At 37.0% G+C, this 23,127-nt stretch overlaps 12 protein-coding genes across 12 annotated transcripts; 6 read left to right on the plus strand and 6 right to left on the minus strand. All coding sequences in view use genetic code 12, as the record gives it.

The window, feature by feature from the left end:
• Positions 1-183: 183 nt before the first annotated feature.
• On the minus strand, positions 184-1,755 carry DASC09_040750 (uncharacterized protein; the record flags this gene model as incomplete). The annotated part of the gene is made up of 1 exon (XM_064997674.1): positions 184-1,755. One exon carries the CDS (start codon positions 1,753-1,755, stop codon positions 184-186), a length of 1,572 nt encoding a protein of 523 aa, XP_064853746.1.
• Positions 1,756-1,903: 148 nt separating this feature from the next.
• DASC09_040760 (uncharacterized protein) lies at positions 1,904-2,107 on the minus strand (the record flags this gene model as incomplete). Its single annotated transcript, XM_064997675.1, has 1 exon — positions 1,904-2,107. The coding sequence occupies one exon, from the start codon at positions 2,105-2,107 to the stop codon at positions 1,904-1,906; it is 204 nt and encodes a 67-aa protein (XP_064853747.1).
• Positions 2,108-3,731: 1,624 nt separating this feature from the next.
• Positions 3,732-4,685, plus strand: DASC09_040770 (uncharacterized protein; the record flags this gene model as incomplete). The annotated part of the gene is made up of 1 exon (XM_064997676.1): positions 3,732-4,685. One exon carries the CDS (start codon positions 3,732-3,734, stop codon positions 4,683-4,685), a length of 954 nt encoding a protein of 317 aa, XP_064853748.1.
• Positions 4,686-5,162: 477 nt separating this feature from the next.
• MRPL33 (mitochondrial 54S ribosomal protein uL30m MRPL33) lies at positions 5,163-5,417 on the minus strand (the record flags this gene model as incomplete). The annotated part of the gene is made up of 1 exon (XM_064997677.1): positions 5,163-5,417. The coding sequence occupies one exon, from the start codon at positions 5,415-5,417 to the stop codon at positions 5,163-5,165; it is 255 nt and encodes an 84-aa protein (XP_064853749.1).
• A 328-nt stretch (positions 5,418-5,745) lies between these two features.
• On the minus strand, positions 5,746-7,704 carry CAT2 (carnitine O-acetyltransferase CAT2; the record flags this gene model as incomplete). The annotated part of the gene is made up of 1 exon (XM_064997678.1): positions 5,746-7,704. The coding sequence occupies one exon, from the start codon at positions 7,702-7,704 to the stop codon at positions 5,746-5,748; it is 1,959 nt and encodes a 652-aa protein (XP_064853750.1).
• Positions 7,705-8,747: 1,043 nt separating this feature from the next.
• On the minus strand, positions 8,748-11,786 carry DASC09_040800 (Stb2 protein; the record flags this gene model as incomplete). Its single annotated transcript, XM_064997679.1, has 1 exon — positions 8,748-11,786. One exon carries the CDS (start codon positions 11,784-11,786, stop codon positions 8,748-8,750), a length of 3,039 nt encoding a protein of 1,012 aa, XP_064853751.1.
• A 288-nt stretch (positions 11,787-12,074) lies between these two features.
• Positions 12,075-13,536, plus strand: DASC09_040810 (translation initiation factor eIF4A; the record flags this gene model as incomplete). The annotated part of the gene is made up of 2 exons (XM_064997680.1): positions 12,075-12,180; positions 12,455-13,536. The coding sequence occupies 2 exons, from the start codon at positions 12,075-12,077 to the stop codon at positions 13,534-13,536; spliced, it is 1,188 nt and encodes a 395-aa protein (XP_064853752.1).
• Positions 13,537-14,145: 609 nt separating this feature from the next.
• On the minus strand, positions 14,146-14,985 carry RSM18 (mitochondrial 37S ribosomal protein bS18m RSM18; the record flags this gene model as incomplete). Its single annotated transcript, XM_064997681.1, has 2 exons — positions 14,146-14,714; positions 14,853-14,985. The coding sequence occupies 2 exons, from the start codon at positions 14,983-14,985 to the stop codon at positions 14,146-14,148; spliced, it is 702 nt and encodes a 233-aa protein (XP_064853753.1).
• Positions 14,986-15,158: 173 nt separating this feature from the next.
• Positions 15,159-16,181, plus strand: ARV1 (sterol homeostasis protein ARV1; the record flags this gene model as incomplete). The annotated part of the gene is made up of 1 exon (XM_064997682.1): positions 15,159-16,181. The coding sequence occupies one exon, from the start codon at positions 15,159-15,161 to the stop codon at positions 16,179-16,181; it is 1,023 nt and encodes a 340-aa protein (XP_064853754.1).
• Positions 16,182-16,705: 524 nt separating this feature from the next.
• On the plus strand, positions 16,706-19,327 carry UTP8 (Utp8p; the record flags this gene model as incomplete). The annotated part of the gene is made up of 1 exon (XM_064997683.1): positions 16,706-19,327. One exon carries the CDS (start codon positions 16,706-16,708, stop codon positions 19,325-19,327), a length of 2,622 nt encoding a protein of 873 aa, XP_064853755.1.
• A 259-nt stretch (positions 19,328-19,586) lies between these two features.
• MRPS5 (mitochondrial 37S ribosomal protein uS5m MRPS5) lies at positions 19,587-20,528 on the plus strand (the record flags this gene model as incomplete). The annotated part of the gene is made up of 1 exon (XM_064997684.1): positions 19,587-20,528. One exon carries the CDS (start codon positions 19,587-19,589, stop codon positions 20,526-20,528), a length of 942 nt encoding a protein of 313 aa, XP_064853756.1.
• A 535-nt stretch (positions 20,529-21,063) lies between these two features.
• Positions 21,064-22,482, plus strand: DJP1 (Djp1p; the record flags this gene model as incomplete). The annotated part of the gene is made up of 1 exon (XM_064997685.1): positions 21,064-22,482. The coding sequence occupies one exon, from the start codon at positions 21,064-21,066 to the stop codon at positions 22,480-22,482; it is 1,419 nt and encodes a 472-aa protein (XP_064853757.1).
• Between the last annotated feature and the right edge of the window lie 645 nt (positions 22,483-23,127).

Genomic DNA, 23,127 nt, shown 5'->3' on the forward strand with positions numbered 1-23,127 from the left:
AATAATTTATAAATATGTGTTATTGTTATCAAAAAGATAACGGAAGGATTTTTTTTTTTGTATGTATATTTTTTTTTCTCATCCCAGAAGGTTTTTTTTATCGACACCCCAGGGATTGTTATTACAGTGTGGAGGTGCGTCTAGAGTGCTTTTATTAATATTAAAACATCTAACACCACTTAGTTAATAGATTCTCCCAGAAACATTGGTTTTGAATGGGCTGTTGCAGTCCTCAATGGCATCAAATGGCGAAATCTGAGAGCTCAAAGAGTCCACAATATTAATGGGTCCCCCAAATATCGAGCCACTTCCTGATTTCCTGAGAAATGGGGAAACTTGACAAAGCTCGCTATTTCCAGAAGTGCCACCGAACATCAAACCTTTTGATAGCAATGTGTAACTTCTTCCTTGAGTTTTCCCACTACTAAAGATTTCATTTCTCATTCCGGGATTATTTTTTCCCTCTTTCTCTTGTTCCTCCTCCCCCTCTTCTCCTTCTTCTTCTTCTTCTTCTTCTTCCTCATCATCGCCCCCGACAACAAATCTTCCATCAATGGTGGAATGAGGAATATATAGGTTTTCGATTTCGATGTCTGTCTTTTTATAAGTTTCTGGAAAAATCATGATCATTATTACAGAACTAATGATGCAAATGACTCCAAAAATCATGAACGTTGCCCATTTAAAATATTGCAAAAATAATGGTCCAACAAACGTTAACAAAGTACTAACAAACCATGAAGTGGAAATGCAAATTGCAGATCCTTTAGGTTTTGCCCTTCTAGGAAAAATCTCTTCAGTATATATCCACGAAGCACATGCAACTGTAGAAGCGAATATTGCAACAAATAAGTAGCATAGGGCTAAAACTACCGAGCCTGGAGCTCCTTGAATTTCCCACTGGATTGAAGTATTTCCGTTCATTGGTGTAATTTTGTGACCAAACCATCCCATCACACTTGAAATGCTAACCAAGCATAATCCAAGAGTAGAAATTCCAAAAACAATTACATCTTTTCTTCTCAATTTACTCAAAAGTACCATGGGGAAAATCGTAAAGATAATATTAATGACATATTGTAATGATGTGGCGACGATTTTCCTATTTCCTTGAAGACCAATCATTTCACAGATGTACACCAAGAAGTACATCAACACATTGATGGCTGTCAACTGAACCATCACTTGAACAAATAATCCTGTTAAAGTATGATTTAGCAATGGGGCTTTGAATAGTTCACTAAAGTCACAATTCTTGCCATCTTTGAAGGCTGCCTGATAAGCATCGATAGCTTTTTCAACATCACCACCAATTTCATTAGTGTCTTCATTGGAATGCATGCCTTCTCTGGTAATTGGCTCTCTGTGTTGAAGATTATTCAATATATTGTGAGCCTCTTTCCATCTTTTTCGAGTGATTAGCCATTTTGGAGATTCTGGTAACCATCCAGCACAAAATAGAACCAATAAACCCGGAATTGCCTCGATTGCCCAAGCCACTCGGAATGATATTGTTCCTCCTAATTTTAAACATGCAAATCCCAATAAGAACATAACACAGATTCCCCAAGTCAAGCACCACTGAACTGCTGATAATATTGCTTCTTTTTTATGAGCTGGGATGACGTCGGAAACATAAACTGGTAAATGAGCAGCAAATATTCCAACGGAAACTCCTTTAAATGCCCTACCGACACAAATCATTAACACATTAACAACTGTAACGGAAACTAAGGATCCAACCACCCAAAACATCGAAGAAAGGCGGAAAATCTTCACTGATCCTATCCTCTCTGTCAACAAACCGGCAAGAATGCATCCAACTAAAGGTATTAGTAACAAATATAATAGACTCAAAAATAAAGACTTGAAAACCTTGAGTTTTATACACGACGAAAATATACTAACAAAAAGCTCCAGCAGGGTTGGAAGCTACCACCATTCCTTGAATGAAGCTATTGGGATGTTCAAAATATCCAATGAACGGTTCATAACTCAAGAATACCGCAATGGAAGATGTATCAAGTCCCATCATAACCCCTGCTGAACAGAGTAATACTGTGATAGTTGGTAAACTGAATGTGCGAAAATTGGAACTTTCCGCCATTGTCCACACACCAGTGATAAAATATGTTTAATGGCTTCTTTTCTTTTCCTCGTCAAAGTTTCCAAAGTTAGTGATATTATTTGTTTAATCTTTAGAGTCAGAAAATTAATATTGAATTTTCTGTTGTTTTTGTGAAATCATACGAAATCAATCATTTTTGGGCTAGTGATAATTAGGGTATATGCGTCTTTGTGGCACAGAAACGCAAACACAGGTGTGGATAAATTTTGAAAAGGAATACCGCCTGGAATAATTAAAATTCACCATTACCTTTTTATCTTGGTAGATTGACAGAAGCAGAAAGTGATCTAATCACTGATCTTCTGGTTTATTATAATCATGTTTAATAGTACTTATTCTTTCATAATTGGCGGGTCAGTATCTTAGAAGATCAGATATCGATATTTTAGCTATATAATGAGAAATTACTAGGAATAAGAATTCCATTTCAAAGAACAATGTATATGAAAAGATTAAGAGTGAGGACACTTTAATGGGGTGGGAGAACAACATAGAGAAAAACTATCATCTAATTGAGCCAACTTGTATGGCAGAACATTCATCTGCACGAAATTATCGCCGCTTTGTAAAAGACGAAACAACGTCCAAAAAGAAACCGAACCCGAAAAAAAACAAGCTATGTTACAACCATGAAGATCTCAATAAAATAACCCAGAGCTCACAATACTAAAAAAAATAATCGCATTAAGTGAGTATGTATTTATCCATTGCATGGTCTTCATCGGGGTTAGTATCACGCACGCTTTTGGACACAAATGAGGGAAAAACAAACATTTCAAACTCAAATACAATAAGATGAGTAGAAATACGTAGAATAATATTATTTATATAGTGAAATAGCTAAAATTCGGCATTTTTTTCCAAATAAAACCTACCCTGACTATGACAAAACACCTGCTTTTAACAAAGCCCTTATGGCCAAGTTGGTAAGGCGCTACACTAGTAATGTAGCGATCCTCAGTTCGACTCTGAGTGAGGGCACCTTCTTTTTTGGACTCAACATCTTTTTTGGACTCAACACCTTTTTTGGACTCAACACCTTTTTTCTGTATCTCCAGAGAGCACTTATTAATATTGTATAGGGCTTATAATTTACAACAGGGAGATTAAACCTTGAAGCTTTGTTATATTAATCCTTCTTTTTTTTTTTAAGAATCTTTTACACTGGCCATTGATTTTTCGCGGAAAACGGTGTCTTGTAATCCATGATAGCTTGACCAATGGACGGTCAATGCCTGCTCAATAAAAAATGTCTATAGACCTTTAAATTAGTTGTTTTTCCCCAGCATTTACTATTTCCATAACGAGGGCCAAAGCTTACCGAATTACACTATAATCTGTGCAAACCCCCCGAATCTTCCACCCTACTGTACAAATCGGGTTAATTGAAAACAAAAACATTCTTTCTACATGCATGTCTGTGCATAGAGGGATCCAGCAGTTTGAATCATTAGAGAGTATATATATATATACATTGATATATCATTGGAAATTTCTCCAGTGCCCATATAAATTTAGTTTTTTCCATTCAGACCAGCACCGTATTTTGCCTTCCTTAACCACCATATTTTTATTTACATTTCTATTTTTATTTCTTTGAATCATGTTAGGATTATACACTCCAAATGGTGACATTGGGTCAATGCCAATGAGAAAGAACCTCATGGCTGATGCCAACCTACTCAAAAAGAGAGTCGGTGAAATACAATTTCCTAAATACTCCAACAAAATCTCCAAGCATAAAAAGGGACAAGAGCCCACTGTCAAAGTCATCAATACCGTCTTTGATATCCCTCCTCCAAACGTCAATGAAGAGAATTATGAGATAAGTTTCAACACTAAGCTATACTCAAGCAATTCTAACGGGTCCCTTGACTTTGAGAAAATTCCAAAGAGAGATGTTTACAGATTAAAAAATCCTTTAAAAGATAGTTTTGTCAAGACTGAGCAATCTGTCACCAATCCTCAACTGATTTCCGTTAATAATATGAAAGATCCAGCCCTTCAAATGATTCAAAAACACAAAGAAGGAAGAAAACCATTGAAATTCAATAAAATGTATCTCAACCCGGAAACAATGGAGATCTCCACTCTCTCCAACGTCTCAGAAGATTCGTTCAACCAGTCTTTCAATGATGCCCTCAAAAAACGACTTGCTAATGAATTCTTCACCCCAATAAAACCAATTGGTGGACAATCCAAAAAATTGAAAAAACCAAAGATTTTCAAATCCGATGGGCAAACTGTGACAGCCGAATCGGTGATGAGAATGGTGGACCCTTCGTTTTTGGTGTGCAGTGATGTTGATGATTCGTCTATGATTTCTCTCAACAATAACTCTATTATCGGTGGTGGTGCCGCTGGTTTGAAATTGACCAACTTGTTGGACGATTTGAATAAAGTTGATCCAATTGATAAAGCCTTGTCTATGAGTAATAAGACAAAGGCCTCCCGCGCAGGTGCCGTTCGCTCAGGATTGAATAAAGGGTATACTTTTGACGATTTCAAGTGCGAAAACTTGTTTGAAAACAAGGAAAATGACAAGAACATTTGGTAATTGGGTAATTTTTTTTTTCTATTCTATTGCATATTTTAGTTTACGATTTTGTTTTACTTCATCTCATATTAATAACTGTTTACGCTTCAAATATTTCATAAATATCCTTCATTTCTTCATCAATGCATTCATTTTTCATATATCAAAAATCTATCTCTTCTGCGTAACTGATGTAACATCAAATAAACTTGAGAAAATGATAACCATAAAATAGAAATATTTTCTTCGAAATGGCGATTGCACAGAGTAATATCCAACCATTACATTATAATATACAACAAACTCACATCTATCACAACTGACTAATTACAAGCTTCTCCAAAAAAACAAACATCAACTGGGACGTATCAAGGTACCTGTACCTAACCATAAAACACCTAATCAACAACTTGTTATATTTTCTTTCTTTTCTTTCATTACTTCTCTTTCATCATCCAGTTTTCGAAATAATTAAGCCCGCTATCCGCTTTCTTGGATTTAAAGACGACTACCCATGACGGAAAAACCTGGTTTGCTCTTTCTCTCTTGTCTTTCCTGGGTCTTAGTTTTTGATTCTTCGACTAATTCCAATTTGACCAATTCCTTGACTTTGGCAATCATACCGGCAGCTGCAGGCGAGACTTTTTGGTATGCCACAGAACCTCTCTTCTTAAGACCTAAAGTACGCAAGGTTTCTTTGTAAACTAATGGCAAAGCAGCAGCAGATCTGTGCATCGTTATACGATAAAACATTTTGTTGAATATATATTGTTGGAGATTATGGTATTTGATGTTCCTTTGTTCGCTGTGTTACTTGAAGTATTTTTTTTTTCCAAAGATTTTTTTAATCCTTTCTTTCATCAAACGTATGTTACCCGGACTCGTTATCATTCTTAGCAAATAAGCAGGTAATTAATTTATTCACCTAATTATTACAAAAAGGAATGATTTAAATAATCCAAAAGTATCTATTAAGCCAAAACAACAGCAATTATATATATAAATATATATATATATATATATTTCATATATAAAGTGACTTTTCCTTTGTCCAAAAACCAGAAATTTCAAAATTTATTCTTCACAATTTACTCTTTAATTCATTGCTCAAAACTTCCTTTAACTCATCAGCGGCCTCAGTTAAGTAGTAATGCATTTTTTCAGGGTCTAAACCCGCAGGGTTATTGGTTTTGCAAGTTATGGTAATGTTTAACCATTCCCTATTTATCATATATGGTAACCCTAATCCAATTTCATGAACTTCCGACCAACCGTACCCATTGAAGTATTCAGAACTCAATTGTGAAGTTGATAAGTACCAAGTGGATGAGTAAGAGGTCATAGGATCGCTTAAAAATTCTGAAGATTCCCCATTCTTCAAAGATTTCTTGAGCCCGTAAATGTGACGGTCCACTGCCAAACCGCTGGACGCGAGCTTGATATAATCGTTTTGTTGGGCAATTGCCGCGCGGTAGGTCTTAATCTTTTCCTCAATAGTAGCCTTTGGGTTGTTGAAAGTTTTAACAAAATCAAGAAGCTCACTGGAAACGGTACGGTTGGTTTCAGTACGACCTAGTTTGTACTTTCTGGTGGTGGCAGACTCATACGTTGGCTTTAAAGTACCAGTGTATTTGTAGTACGCCAATTGCATAAGTATTTGAACAAAAGCATCAGGGGAGGTATTGAATTTCTTAATCAAGGTTTTACCGTATCCCTGGTAACGCCAAACCTTGAGTAAATGACCATCCACTGCTGTTGCGCGGAATTTTTGTTCTGCAGATTTGATAATACTAGCAACGTCTTTGGAGATGTCAAATTTCAATTCTTTAGGTTCAGACTCGATCAATTCCACATTAGTAGGAATGAAGTTATCAAACAACTCATTGTTTTTGAACCTAGCCATTTCTTTACAGACGTAGTTATTCAAAGTCAAGTTTGGAGTACCGTCCATTCTTGAATGCTCCCCCAAAAATCCCGAGGCACCATTAGCAGCAACAAAGAATTGCAAAGGCTTATCGAAATACCTGTTTTCACCATCACCATGCCAGCAGTTTCTTGATCTTTCTTCAAAAGAAATTGGAGAGACATTATCTAAACACAACACAAAAGAGGATCTGAAAATGTCTTCGAAAGAATTGGCATTGATAATGGAGAAATTGTAAAGCTTGCTAAAGGCTTGATACCAAGAGTCTCTATCTAATGTGGTCAAAGCACCAACCGCTGGTTGCCTGAAAGAACCGTCTTTCGCATTGGCATCCTCAGAAATTTTCATTAGCCCCTGATGAATTTGATAATGATCCAATCTTTTGCCATTTGCATCTTGATGATACAATTTGTAGAAACGATTGTTCTTGATCACAACAATAAATTGGTTTTGCAATTCAGTTTGAGAAAAGCTAATCGTATCATCGACAGCTTCACCAGGAATTCTGCTATTGTTGAACATCATTGTAAAGCCATTCATGCAATATGGAGTACCTTTTATCACTTCTGGCGGGAAATTTTCTGTGGCAATAAGCTCCTTGAAATCTAACACCTTATCGACCAATATGGTTGCCTTCTTTAATTGGGACTTTTCCAATGTTTTTGGTAACAAATTGGAGGCATGGCTGAAAAAGTAACTGACATATGGGACTACTGGATCACGATATGCCAAATACGCATCGTTATCCCACCATTCACTAATCCAATTATCGGTTTTTGAAGCTCGATCCTTCAAACGACCTTGTAGAACTTCCCCTAGTCCTCCTGGAGAAATAAACTCTTCAAGTTTTGTCTTGATGATTTGATACTGTTCTTGGTTCTTCACAAAGGGTTTGATTGATTGCAAATACGTTTTGGCGGTATCCTTGAGCTCTGGGACCGGCAAGGTTGGTAATTCTTTGGAAAATTTAAGCATGTCACCCTTGAGACTGGAGCTGTAATGTAGATTTTTCCGTTTAACGGAAACTGGAATTGGCATTTTCAAATAAGTGGCTGGTATGGCTTTGGATCGCAATGGAAGCAAGCAGTTCTGCAAAACTAGACTTCTAGATGACATTAATTAAGCTAAATTATTATGACTGGTTATCTCAGACAAGAAGCCACCATAGAATAAATAAATAAACAAACAAACAACTATATTGCTAGTATTTATTGGTGTTTTCTGGTTAATGTCATGTTTTTTTATAGATCATGTCATCCGTGAAAATGCGGAGCAATGGGGCTGATGATGAGGATGAGAGGATCGGCATGTCAACCCGTGCTTGGAGTGCGGGCAGTACATTTGTGGGGGATGGTGTCAAGGTGACAAATTAGAACCTTCAGTCGAGTTGGATGGCCCATATCAAGCAAGATTCGGTATCCGAGAGGTCTGAAATCGCTGTCATCATATAGATATCATCGGTATGAGATATCAATGTTCTGAGTAACTAAATAATGTTGGTTTTGTGAAGTTTATGGTAGGTTGTTAATAGAGTATACCATTGCACAGGTATTTATTACTTGAGCACATTATACCAAATGAACGGTATTTATCACCTGACTATTGTATACCAAAAGAACGGTATTTATCACTTTTATAAATACCGCCGTGGTGGAATAAACAGGCTTCTTTGCATAAATGCCATTAAAATGGTATACGCAGTGTGAAGCATAAATACCATCACATTGGTATAAATAGAAAGAACCGTGTAAATGGTATACTTTGAAATACCACCATAATGGTATATACAGATTGAACAACAAATACCACATTGGTGGTATATGCCCCCAATTATTGGTCTAAATTCGCATTTATTGTACACTACGGCAGAGAGAGAATAGATCATTCTTCTCCAACATTATGGCCGAAATAACAATACTGAGGAAGAATGATTTAGGAGTACAGATCTACTTAAATGTTGGCAAATTTGATATCAATCTGCATGAAAATGAATTCATTTATTAGTTTATTATTAATTTGAACAATTCAAGCATCACAAAGGCCTTATTGAGAGACAAAAAAAAGTGAAACACAATAAACTATTCACAATATCGCTACAAATGATAAGATATTTAGTAATTGTAAAATAAATCTTCTCGTCCAGCGAGAACGTTTTTCAATTACTGGAAACTGGTCAAATCAACCTCTTTCAATTCTTCAACTTTTGTGTTGAGCTGCTTGACACTATCGTCGACCTCTTTCAATCCTTCAACCTTACTGTTAAGCTCTTTAACACTATCGTCAACATCTCTCACTCTAATCTTTAAGATTCTCACCTCGTATTTCAATTTGGCGACATTCAGTTCCACCTCTTTAACTTTGCTATCGAGAATCTTCCTGAATTGACAAATGTTTTTGATATTTTTGTTCAAATATTCAAGCTTGAGGAAAAGCGAACTTTGGCTGCTATTCAAATAGGAAATAAGTTGGCTAAACGCAGTATTTTCTGCAATCAGTCGGAAGACTTGAACTAGTATAGGGCTATTCATCGACACCAATGATATCCCTGATGAGGATTTTGTTGAATATTCTTTTGAGAAAATTTCTGTCGTTTCCTGATGATCGCCCACAGTTGGGGGCTGCTGGACATCTATACATTCGTTGTTCACATTTTTCAAAGTAGACAAATAATGAATCTTTGTGTCCAATATTTCCTTAGTAATTGATTCAACCGGAATTTCAAAAGGATTATCCCATTTTAACACCTCCCGCTCTACTCCATTGAAACTATGACTTCTAGGTCTCAGCGATTCTCCATGGTGCTTTCCGGCAATCATATTTTCCACTACCTCGTAATCATACTCTAAAGTTGGCAAATTAAAATCTTCCACTACTTGCGGTAATGACATTCTTCGTTGAAGTTTGTTGTACACTTCCGAGTAGAATCCACACTTGGCCTCTTCTTCATCACCTATCAATTCACTGTTAGCTTCATCTTCTCTCAATGAGCCGGTCACAGTAATAATATCATTATTTTTCAAAATTTTCCTACCGTGTGGGTCTTGAGCTAATCTTAACTTTTCGTCATTATAAGGTGTTGTAAATGATAAAAAGTCACTACTAAATGGGGTTTGAGGCGTAACTGGATCCGGGCTAATAGGATAGTCCTCTGGTGAGCCATCATGGTCTCCCAAAAATTCATCTTCATCACTGGTCAAAATTTTGAGTGGAATAGATTTTGAGCGATTATGCAAGTTCTTGAATTTCCCAACACTACTTCTCAAAGGATTGTTCGAAATAGAGGGAGACTGAAGTATATCAGGCGCTTTAGAGGAGCGAGGAGTGGAGGCTTGGTGGTGATGGAAGTGATGATGATGATGATGATGATGATGATGATGGTCATGTGTGTGATGACTGGAAGCGGAATGCATTCCATCAGATGGGGAATTCAGTGCCACTGCAGTATTGATTCTCAAGCTTGAGCCATTGTTGACCGAAGACTTGTTATCATTTGTTGCTTTAGAATTTTGACTAAGCCCTACCCCTTTAATAGCCGCTTTCGAGACTTGATTCAAACTGTCGTTGATTTTCTGTTTTCTCAGATTGGCGACATTTTTAATGGCATTCATATAATTTGCTGCGGATCCCAACATTGAAGGAGAGCTGATTTCTGGAGAGCTGACATTCATCGGATTAAATGCAGTATCTGATTGCCTGAATATGTCCTGTTGTTTTGAAAATTGTGAGTCTGGACTTAGAAGCTCATTGTTACTAGTGACAGGTAATCCATTGGTTTTCCTAAAGATCGCCGATGCTGAGTTAGGACTAGTGTGGATATTTTTGGGAGCACTATCAGTCAGATAGTTAGGTTCCCCGCCAATAGTGTGATGGTTGGATGTGCCATTTTTATCATTATTATACTCCGGTGATCGTAGCTCTTCCGTGGTGGCGATTTCGGTTCCTAAATGATCAAAAAATTTGGTTTCCGGTCTATCAACATACTTTCTTTGCGCATAATAAATATCCAATAACACATTAGTCAATCTATGAGGTCTTCCTTTCCCTAAGAACAAATATTCCATTCGTTTTCCGTGCACGTTGAGTTTCAATTCATCAATGTTCACTGTTTCAATACTCACATCACCAACCCTATTACTTTTTCGGGAAATGTCATTGACGGTCTTATTGACAGCTTTCTTGAACCTGAGTATACTGTCATAATTCAACTTTTCATCAGTAATATTAATAAGCTTGGTGAACGTCGCCTCATCTAGTAACCAACTTTTCTCTATATCTTTGTTTTTCTGAAAATGATAGATCGCCATCTTGAAGCTCATAACATCAAACGGATCTTTAGTATTATCCGATGTGATCAAATTCAATCTTAATTTACATGATATCAATACACTTAGGATGGCAGCGACGGTTTTGGGTGTCAACAGTCCATCCTGAGGAAGTGAGCTAAAAAACTTCTTGCCAATGTTCAGGCACCATTTCAGAATTGCTGCCAGGGTCTTATTGCACAAAATACCATCGCAGTATGTCGGATTAATAGAATCAAAATAGTATAAGGCAATTTGTACCATCATCACCAATTCTTTTACCCCATACATCACCGGAACCCGCTCATGAACCTTATACATCGAAATGAATTTATCTTCCGATGCTTTTGGAGGACAGGAAAACAAAAGGGCTGATCTACCACCGCATCCCAATCGTTTTAAGTTGAAATTGGCTTCGAATTGATAATAATTCGCCGGGAATGGGATTTTTGTGTGTTGGTGCCTTTGAACAGCGTCATTATATATCGGATCAATATGAAGAATATTCAAGTTATTATCAGAATAGAAACTGGACAAATTGGTGACGAATAAATATCCCTCATCCTTGAACTCTTTCAACCTGGCATGCTGAAACTTGACCAATTCATTTAGGTATTTTCTGAACTTGATTGGCCAACGATTCTGGTTCCTAACAATCGTCAACTTTATTGCCCGCAATGAGTGACTGGTGTTACCAGTAAAAGTGGTGAGGATACTACCAACCTTACGCTCTAAAATCCATTGTTCCACAAGATAGATCTCGTACCCTCGTACTTCTATCTGTGAGTAAGTCGCAAGGCCCTGATCAACTAACACATCAAAGTCTCGTTTAAGAGACTCCATTGCACGGAAGTCAGGGAAAATGTAGGTCCTATAAAGCGGGATGCTATCATCCATTTGGAAGAGTGATACCTGAAAAGCACTGTAGATTGATATAATATATATAATATAGATATAGTACGCTGCTGATAACAGTTATCCTGCAGTTATTCTCATCATCATCATCATCATCATCATCATCATCATCCCACCCACGTGAGCAGCGAGCACCGGGTGACACCTTGCCACACGGGCAGCCAAAAAAAAAAAAAATTCTTTTTGAAAACCAGAAAAAAATTTTCACTGATCTTGTATTAGTTTCCCTCCTACCCCTTTATACAGTTATCATATAAATCATCATCCATCATGTCTGAAGGTATTACTGAAGTTGACACCAACTTAATCGAAACCAACTACGACAATGTCGTCTATTCTTTCGAAGAATTGAACTTGAAGCCAGAAATCTTGAGAGGTAAGTGAACAACAACCAACCACAAGGAGAGGGTTTTTTTTTTTAGATTTGTTTTAATTTTGCTTGATTTCGATTCATCCTCATTTTTGTCTGGGTTCTTTTCTTTAAAATGGTAATTTTCACAAAATAATTGTATTGAAAAGGGAAATCATATAATATTTAAGAAGACCGGAGTAATATCAAAAGCAATCGCCACTTTGTTTGCTTAGAAACTCTCCTTTTTTTTTTGAGCCACGGTTACACATGAGTATGTTTACTAACATAATCAATCCAGGTATTTTCGGTAATGGTTTTGAAACCCCATCTTCTATTCAACAACGTGCCATCATGCCAATCATTGAAGCTCGTGATGTCTTGGCCCAAGCTCAATCTGGTACCGGTAAGACCGCCACCTTCGCCATCTCTGCTTTGCAAAGAATTGACGCCGAAGAAAAGGCCACCCAAGCTTTGATCTTGGCCCCAACCAGAGAATTGGCTTTGCAAATTCAAAAGGTTGTCATGGTTCTCGGTTTGCACTTGAACGTTACCGTCCATGCTTCTATTGGTGGTACCCCAACCAGAAACGATATCGAAGCTTTCAAGAGCGGTGTCCAAATTGTCGTTGGTACCCCAGGTAGAGTTTACGATATGATCCACAGACGTTTCTTCAGAACCGACAAGGTCAAGATGTTCATTTTGGATGAAGCCGATGAAATGTTGTCCTCTGGTTTCAAGGAACAAATCTACAACATCTTCACTTTGTTGCCAGAAACTACACAAGTTGTCCTTTTGTCCGCCACCATGCCTGCTGACGTTTTGGAAGTTACCACTAAGTTCATGAGAAACCCAGTTAGAATCTTGGTCAAGAAGGATGAATTGACCTTGGAAGGTATTAAACAATTCTACATCAATGTTGAACAAGAACAATACAAGTTTGACTGTTTGTGTGACTTGTACGATTCTATCTCTGTCACCCAAACCGTTATCTTCTGTAACACCAGAAGAAAGGTTGAATACTTGACCGAAGAATTGAGAAACAAGGACTTCACCGTCTCTGCTATCCACGCTGACTTGTCCCAAACTGAAAGAGACACCATCATGAAGGAATTCAGAACTGGTTCTTCCAGAATTTTGATCTCCACCGATTTGTTGGCCAGAGGTATTGATGTCCAACAAGTTTCTTTGGTTATCAACTACGACTTGCCATCCAACAAGGAAAACTACATCCACAGAATCGGTAGAGGTGGTCGTTTCGGTAGAAAGGGTATCGCTATCAACTTCGTTACTGACAACGATGTTGGTGCTATGAGAGAAATCGAAAAGTTCTACTCTACCCAAATCGTTGAAATGCCTGCTAGTATTGAATCTCTTTTCTAAATGCCATAATGAAAGCACAAAGAAATGCCTTTTTTATGAATGAAAAAAATAAAATAAAAAAAAAAAGCGTTGTCATTCTTCACTGAATTTTCTTTTTTTTTCTTTGAAGATCAACCTTTGTATTGTATGATTTCTTCAATTATTATTAATGATTAAGTCAATTTCTGATGTGCACCAATATAACTGCAATTGTGTTTTGATGTTGCTATCACCCCTTTTGTTAATTTTTTTTAATGAGGAAGATTGTTGTATATGATATATATACGATCTTTCCCCTTTATCTGTTTTTCTTTTTCTGATGTGTTAGTTTTTTTGTCTTTTTGTTGAAAGACAAAAGAGCGAAAGCAAAACATACATTTGTATTATGGTTTATTAGTTGTTTTGGGAGTATCTTTTTTATACGCCATCTTATCTTTAAAACTTTTCAAAAAAAGGAGTAAAATTTTCTATAAAAATTGTTGATCAATGTAGGTAAATGATATGTTAATCAGTGTTAGTGAGTCGTTGGAACGTTCTACGAAGGCTAATCTAATTAACAAAAAAATACACGGTTGTGACATTTCAACTATGGACAAATAAAGATATAAATGATCAAATTAGAGGATTCCCTTAAAAGCTTACTTTGGAATGTTTTGGATTCTCATGATAAGCACGAACGGTGTCATCCAACATTCCCGAGAAGTTGGTGTTGGTATCAAAAGACGATCTACTGGTGTTACTCATGATACCGGCGGCTCTGGCTCTGTTGATGGCTCTGGTCAATTTCTTGTGGGTTTTGGCAGTCAAACCAATGTTGACGTCTCTATGGTAGATTCTTCCAGTTTCAGAAACGTAGTTGGCCAAGAGTGGACCAAAAGTGTATATGCTCATTGGGTTTAGGTTGATTCTTTTGAAGGCGTCTTTGGCGTGTTTGGCATTCAACCCCACGACTTCACCGGAGGAGTACTGGTCGTTGGCACCTCTGTTCTGCTGACGCTTCCGTTGCACCAACTTGTATTTGGCAAAAGTGAAATCAAAAGGATCGTACACTTGGGTGTCCTGGAGTCTGACCTGTATGTTTGGGTTGATGGTGATTTCTTCTTCATTTTCAGCACGGGTTTTTTCTGCCTGAAGGACGTTATGCAATTGATTGAGACTTTGTGAACTAGATTGAGCACCCTTAGCACCCCATTTGGAGACTAAAAAATGGTTAGTGATACATTAAAAGGAAGAAAACAATGAACAAACCCATGAAAGAAATCAAACAATATTGACACTTCCATTTTTTTTTTTTTGTCAGATCTTTATTTCACCAATACCAGTAAAGGGGCACATACATTTAGGGGCTTCTTCATTAAGCAACCTCACAGAGGTCGAGAATAATCTTGAACTTTGTTGCAAGGATCTACCAGTAAACATCCTTCTTCTGTTATCGTGGTTACACCGTGATACTCGTTTTGAGTCCGCCATTATTGGTGAAATTTTTTTTGATGTTTGGCGAAAAAAAAAAAAAAAAAAAGGGTTACGGACACTGCGCCAAAAAAAGTCTCTCATCAACATGGGTGGAAAACACAATAACTTAAGGATTTGCTCTATATTATATTATTTATATTCTATATTTCATATTGTATCCATATGTCTCAATGATATGCATAGAATGCTCCAAAGAAGTCCCCAGTCTTTACACCAGATTTGCTAATGATTACATTAAATTAACGTATTGCAACAATTGTAATGCGGTATGCGACAAGTACGTGGAATTCGATCTAGTGATTCTTTTCCTCGATATTCTTCTATTGAAACCTCAAGCATATAAGCATTTGGTTTTCAACACCCTCTTGAACCATGGCAACGACGGCGGAGCCACCATCGCGTCCTCCCCCACCGAGACAGAAGAACCAAAAACCATCTCGTTTCCCTCGTTGATTCCTCAACCTGATCATCAGCACGAACACACCATCAACATCATTGACTTACTACCTCTGGTTCTCAAACAGCCGTTGATCCGGCTCCGTGATTGGGTGAAAAGTTCATCCCAGCTTGTACGGCTTGCAATATCAATCATTCTTTTTGAGGTGTATCTCAATTGGGCCTACGAGGAACTAGAACCAAATAGCACATTGTTATTCAGTGAAATTCTTGGGAGACAAACAATTGTCCAGTACTTTATATTTTTCACCCAGTGCATTGCTGAATTTGTATTTGCTCATTTGATGGTCCAGGTTTCCATTTTTTTGTTATATCGAAAATCAATCCGTACCGCGAATCCTCCAATATTATATTCCAAAGAAGCGATCTCAACCACCACGTTAATTGCTGGTGGAACAAAACTATACCCTATTTTGATGCTTATATGGCCCTATGATTCACAACTATCAACTAGTTTGATCAACCATTACTTCACCAACCTCACCCTCATTGAGGCCCTTAGGATAACTATTGGAGTGAAGCTTCATGAGAGTGTAATCATCACAATATTGGCAGCACTTTTCAAGAAAGTTTGCTCGACCCTTTTCCTAATATTTTTGTGCAAGTATATAATTATCAGAAACGATTTAGCAGCGGTGTCGGCTTGGCAACTTGGGCAAGACGAAGTCGACCATTTTGTCACAAGCTGTTATTCTAATTACCTATCAATTCGCCAAGTGGTAGCAGAGTTGTTTTGAATTAACCTATTTTTTTTTTTCTTCTTTTTGCTTCTCTATTTGTATTATGCTTTCCCATTAATAAATGCTTTCATTTGATATTTTTGAACGGTTTCTCCCACCATATCCAATGAAAAAAAAAAAAAAAAAAAAAACCAAAAAGAAAACACAATGTGTGTCTACACACCTTTAAATATTACAATTTTGGAATGTCAAACTGATTATCATCCTCTAAAACTCTCACAAATAATGGCAAATGATATTATATGAGTTCAGCTTGCCATTGCACCCACTGTGGTGGAGCACACACGTGAGCGATGGAGATGAAAAAAAAAAAAAAAAAAAAAAAATTTATTAAAAAAAATTTTCTGGGTGATTTTAGAGAGAGTATTAGCAGAGCTTACTTATATCTTTCAACTGGTCACATTATTGCCGATTGTGGTTAGTATAAAGCTGATATATCATCATTGGTTATTTCCAACTAGGATCTTTTCCAATTTTTTTTCTTTTAATATCTGCTAGCCCCGTTTTATTTCCAAGACATCATGGCTCCATCGTTATCTGACCTCTACCAAATCTTGAGGCTTCCAAGGATCTCTAATGTCGATATTGAAAACCGTTGTGTGATTGGCAGATCATCTTCTGATAATGGCTTCTTACACCTTGCGATCTCTGCCTCGGACATTTCCACGTATGTGCTCACCCCTTCGCCTAAACTTGTGTGGTCTTATTCATTGTCACCATCGATTATTGTTAAGCAGTTGACGGTGCTCGAATCCAATAACAAGGTATATTTTGCTGCTAGTTTGTACAATAGTGACACCAAGAAACATGCTCTAAAGATAGTGGTAAATGATTCTTTGTTGGCGCCAAAGGCAAGTGATGACCAAAGTCAAAGTGCCGATCAAGAAGTGAAGGTCGTTGATGTAGAATTCTCGCAAGAAATCAAAAGCATAAGTTTCAGCAAGAACGAAAAGCTCATCTACTTGTTGATGGCCTCGGGAGAAATCAGTTCCTATACATTCAATATCAATGATGCCGAATCATCTTTTATTCAGCCCGTATCACAATGCAAAGTCTCCAATAATAATAAATCGACCATGTGTTATCATAAATATATTAGTAACATTGATGGTTCGGGGTCAAACAGCGCTGCGGTGAACAATAATGATGGTTTTTTCCTCACGGTAAACCAGAGGCAAAACAAAAACTTGAGCTCTACCATTATTATGCTACATAATGGGGAAATGTCCGAGCTCACCAATAACTCCTCTATCAGTACTGGTAATGCCAAAAATGAAGAATTTGCATTCACATATAACTCGGGGATCCTTTATGTGATAGCGATCAAGGCCAAGACTCTTGATCTTTATGCGATTGCCTCAGGGTCGCTCATCAAACAGTTGTCATTGAAGCCACTTTTTGATCTTATATCTACTAAGCAGCAGATTACAGAATTCACAAGAAAGAACACCGGAATGGTTTCTCCATCAGATAATAGAGTGTTGATTAATTTACACCATACGATTTTCCTCATAAACACAAAATTCGAGACAGTTCTCAGTGATTATCAGTTGTCAGCTGATAAGCCAGAAGATGATATTGCTGGTTGCTTGTTGTTGGATATTGGGGAAGTTAAAGGTACCTCATCCAAGAGCTACGCCACATCGTTAAACTTGTTAATGTTACATAATAATGATAAGAATTACACTTTCCACAATTTGGCGGTTGATGTGGGTAATAATAGTTTGGTAGAATCTTTGGGTAAAGGTATTGAGGTATACTGTGAAAAATCCGGAGTTTCCCCAACCCAAGAAAAATCTAAAGTTGATAACTTGGTAGTGGAATATCTCATCACTGAAAAAAATCTTTGTCAGAAAAAACAGGAATTTGGCGTGAAGAATAAACCAGAATCGGAGAAAGTTCAAGCATTCATAGATTCTTTGACTGGGCTTTCAAAAAGCCATAAATCTATGGAATTCGACTTAGAGTTTATCAATTTCGTCAAACATAAATCTTACAAACTTGACAAGATCAAAGACATCTACTCCCAAATATCAGATCTTGCTTCTTCTGGTGAAGTTTTCACCGATGTGAGGCATGAAAATGACGCGATTTATGGGTTTGTTTTGAAAGAAACCAGTGCCAACAAGGACTACCGGTTATCCAATAAAATGTTCCAAATAATTCTTGATTTAATTTTCTCGACAACAAACAAAGATGGCGAATTTACTTATAAATTGAAGAACAAGAAGTTTGTGCCAAAGTTGGGGTTGATTTATTTGATTAACAGTAACTTATTCCCATTATCATATTCCTGCAATGGTTTATTGAAAAAATTCAAGTCCGAACCGATCATTTTGAACACCATCATCTCGAACTACGATTTGCAAATATCCGTGGAAGATATATTACTCCTTTTATGTGATATTAGTCAGGATGCTAACACTAATGTTGCCGCATTAAATTCTAACAAGTGGTTGGAAACTGACGATGTTGAAGATGTGGAAATGGAAGTTGATGAGAAACCAGAAAGTACTGTGGCAAACAAGGAGCTAGAATTACTTTTCAAGAAATTGATCAGAATGCTCTTGAACACCAAAGCAGAAACTCAAATTGTTAAAACTGTTAAGACTCTTTTGAACTCATCTGCTAAGGAACACGAGCTTTTCAATGAAAACTTTGAGAAATTGATTTATAATATTGTTAATTTGAATTATGGTATTAAATTGCTCAACTTGGTGATTGACGGTATTGGGATTTTGAATTTCAAGTTCAACAATGATGCCGACAAGATGACGGAATTGATCAAGTACGCTGGTTTCAAGATCAGAGAAGTAATGAAGTTTGAACCTATTGAGGAAGTTTTGGATGAGATTATTTTGGCCTGTGACGCTAAGCTTGAACGTTCTCGTCACGCTGACTTGAAGTCCAAGATGAAGAACAAGAAGAAGAATAGCAAGAAGGTTGACAATAGGCCTATTGTTTCTACTAACAACGTTACTTCTAACTCCGTTGTTGATGGACCAAAGATTGTGTCGGTCAAGAACAACAAGGTTGACGAGAAATTGAATGCTATTGTGGGCTTTGAAGGAGGGTTCAGCCAAGACGAGAAGTATGGTGATAAGATTCCACCATATTCTATTGAAAGATTAATAAATTTGTAATTTTAGTGGCATTTCAAATAAAAAATTATTATATTTTACTATTTTTAGTTGTAGTATGATGCTAGGACAAGTAGTATAGTATAATACTAATGATAATAATGTATATATTCTGCGTGCGGAAAGTAATGGTTTTTAGTTCTGAGCCCTTGAGGAGAGCACACGCAAAAAAAAAACCACCGGCAGAAGAAAATTTTGAAATTTCGAAATGAATGAAAGAAAACTGGAGGGTTTGAATCAATAATTGATAATAACATAAATAATGATAAAGACATTATTTGGGAGCAAAGTTTGCTCGGCCATTTCCAGTCGAGGTGCCCAAAACTCTGTGCGTACATTCAGTACTGCCATGACCAATAGCCAAAAAAAGAATGATGCTTTACAAGACCAACACCTTTCGTCGTTAAAACAGTATTATTCAGATGACTTGATAGATTCAATAAAGTTGGCGGAATCACACATTGATTCAGCTCACTGGCAGAACCGTAAACCATCGACTAAGTTTTCCCCACCATACTTGGATAATTTCAAAGAGATTGACCCATACTGGGATCATTCATCGCAACCCCAAGCAGATTTCACCAAGCCTTTGCAACCATTGGAAGGGAAAGATATTCCAAAAGGTGCTATTGTCAAGGATGATACTGTCAAAGACGAGGCTTCTCTCAATTTATCCAAATTGACTGGTCTCTCAGAAGAGTACTTGCGTAAATTGACACATAAAGTGCTTGTGCAGAAGACCGTTAGAAACAAGACCAAGAAAGGTAATATCAATAGTTTGTATGCTTTGGTCATTGTTGGTGATAAGAATGGTATGATCGGGGTCGGTGAAGGTAAGGACAAAGTGAGTGGTCTGGGAGCTGTCAACAAAGCTATCTGGAATGCCAAAAAGAATTTGAGATATATCCCAAGATTGGAAGATAGAACTATTCTCGGTGACATTGACTTCAGATACCATGGGGTCAAGTTATTTTTAAGATCTGCTCCTCCAGGTTTTGGTTTGAGAGTCAACCACTTCATTTTTGAAATTTGTGAATTGGCCGGTATCAAGGATTTGTCTGCCAAGGTTTACAAGGCCAGAAACGGTATGAACATCACAAAGGGTACTATCGAAGCTTTGTCAAGGGGAAGATCCTTGCAAGACGTGGCTTTGGCCAGAGGTAAGAAGATTGTTGACTTGAGAAAGGCTTATTACTCTCCATAATTGTTACCTTGTTATTCTCCGGAATAGACGTTCAAGCATGTTTTATTTTGTTTTGCTATCTTCTGTTTTGTGTTGTTTCTTTTGCAAATACTAGACATAATCTGTATATATATATATATGAAACCCTGTGGAACTTTACTGTATGTCAGAAATACTACTATAACTTGATGTAAGAGTGAGAGAAGTTGTCACATGACAGGCCAATTTTTTTTAACAGAATGTTTGAGTTTTGTGCGCATTCACTTATGGTGAGGCCTCAGTCAAATTAATTAATTAATTAATTGTTTGGTTGCTTGAGATTATAGACATCGTGTTTGCTGTTGTTTTTCTCCTTCTATTATTATTCATTTTGCTGGTTTTCCTTTTTATCATTTCCTGTTGAATCGTTGATCTGCTGATATAAGTGGATCCCAACTACAACAGTAACTAACCTAATAGATTCATATCTCCACAAAATACCTTGATATCAAAAAATACAAAGAAAAAATAAAAACAACAACACAAGAACCCAATAACAAAGCCAATAATACTAAAAATGGTTGTCGATACTACATACTACAAGACATTGGAAGTGGAAGTCGATGCCAGTGCCCAACAAATCAAAAAGGCCTATCGTAAACTTTCATTGAAGTACCATCCGGATAAAAACCCTGCTCCAGAGGCAAAAGAGAAGTTCCAGGACATAACAGCAGCTTACCAGGTGCTTTCTGATGAGCAACTAAGAGCAAAATACGATAAATATGGTAAAGAATCCGCAGTGCCAGAACAAGGGTTTGAAGATCCGTCTGAATATTTTGCAATGATCTTTGGTGGGGAAGCATTCAAAGATTATATTGGGGAATTGACGTTGTTGAGGGATTTGGCAAAGACCACCGAATTGTCCCAAGAAGCTGAAGAGACCGCTACTGAGACCACTGGGAAGGAAGAATCTAGTAATAATAGTTCTGCCACAAATAATAATGAACCATCTAACTACTCCCAGCCACCGACCATGGCAAGATTAACTCTTGAAGATAAAGTAATACCAGAAACTGGAAATCATCAGCAGACTCACTCTCCTCAGCATGTTTCTAACGATATCTCAATTGCTGAACAACAAAAAAAAGAAGAAGAAGAAAGAAAGAGAAAAATTGCCGAGAAGCAGAAAGAAGAGTTGAAGAAATATGAAGAAGAGGCCAGATTGAAAAAAGAAGAAACAAGAAAAGAGTTGGTGAATACCTTGATTTTGAAATTGTCAATTTGGACCGAAAGTCCTATGGATAGAAATTGTGCCATGGCGTTTGAAGAAAAATACAAGGCCGAAGCAGAGTTACTCAAGATGGAATCTTTTGGTTTGGATATACTTCACACTGTTGGGGACGTCTATATTTCTAAAGGTACTATCTTCATTAAAAGTCAGAAATTTTTGGGAATGGGCGGGTTCTTCTCATCAGTTAAAGAAAAGGCAGGTGTGGTAAGTGATACTTTCAAGACCATTTCTTCAGCTTTGGATGCACAATCAACAATGGAAGAGTTCACAAAAATGCAAGAAAAGGAAGAAGGGATCCCCGAACCAACCCCTGAGGAAATTGCAGAAATGGAAAAATTGCTTATAGGTAAAGTGTTAGCCGCTGCTTGGCATGGATCGAAATTTGAAATTCAAGGTACCGTCAGAAGTGTTTGTGATTCTATACTATACGATAAGCAAGCACCGTTATCCAAGAGAATGGAAAGGGCTCAAGCTTTAGTCATATTGGGGAAAGTTTTCAAAAAGACCACTAGAACTGCTGCTGAAAATGAAGAAGCCAGAGTTTTCGAGGAATTGGTGGCGGAGGCCCAAAAACACAAGGGTAGAAAACAGACCAAGAAAGCCAAAAAGGAAGAAAAGGATAAAGTTGCTGGAGGGGCTGCTGCTGATGCATTTGCTTCAGTTGCAGAAGACCATGATAATTTGAATGGGAGATCAGGAATTTGACATATCTTTGGATCATCAATTTTTTTTTTTCTTCATCCCTCCTGTCTGTTTTATTTTTTTAACTTTTTTTTTTTCACACACCATTAATAATGACCATTAGGGTCCCCTATATCTATAGCTTCTTTGTTATTCGTTTCTTTATTTATATATCGTTTTTCCACTTTTCGCATTTCAGTCTTTGTCGCGCTTTCACAAATCTACAAAGTCAATAAATAGCACACTTCCTTTGTGTAGTTATAATTATATATATCTAACGATTTTCTTACATTCTGAACTGATCATAGATATTGAATAATATAATCATATATAGAGCAGTTAACGGCTAAAGAATAGTATGATTATTACTAGTGCTGTGTAACATATACCGCCAGTATTGTTCATTTATTCGCTAAGCATCTCGTAGTCTTATTATCTCCTGATCCTCATCTCATCAAACTATTCTTTTAGCTTTATTGCCCCTCTATTCTTATTATCTATTTGAAGTCTTACTGAATCATATATCACTCACACGTATGTTATCCTAAGAAATTCAAGTTAAATATCATATGCTGATATTACTGTAATGACTATTCGTATTTATCATGATACCGATAGAGTTCTTTTTCATTAGCAGTTTAATCGAATGGATTAATACGACCTATAAGG

Source organism: Saccharomycopsis crataegensis, assembly GCF_037102585.1.
Source record: "Saccharomycopsis crataegensis DNA, jcf7180000000084, whole genome shotgun sequence".
NCBI classification, from domain to species: domain Eukaryota; kingdom Fungi; phylum Ascomycota; class Saccharomycetes; order Ascoideales; family Saccharomycopsidaceae; genus Saccharomycopsis; species Saccharomycopsis crataegensis.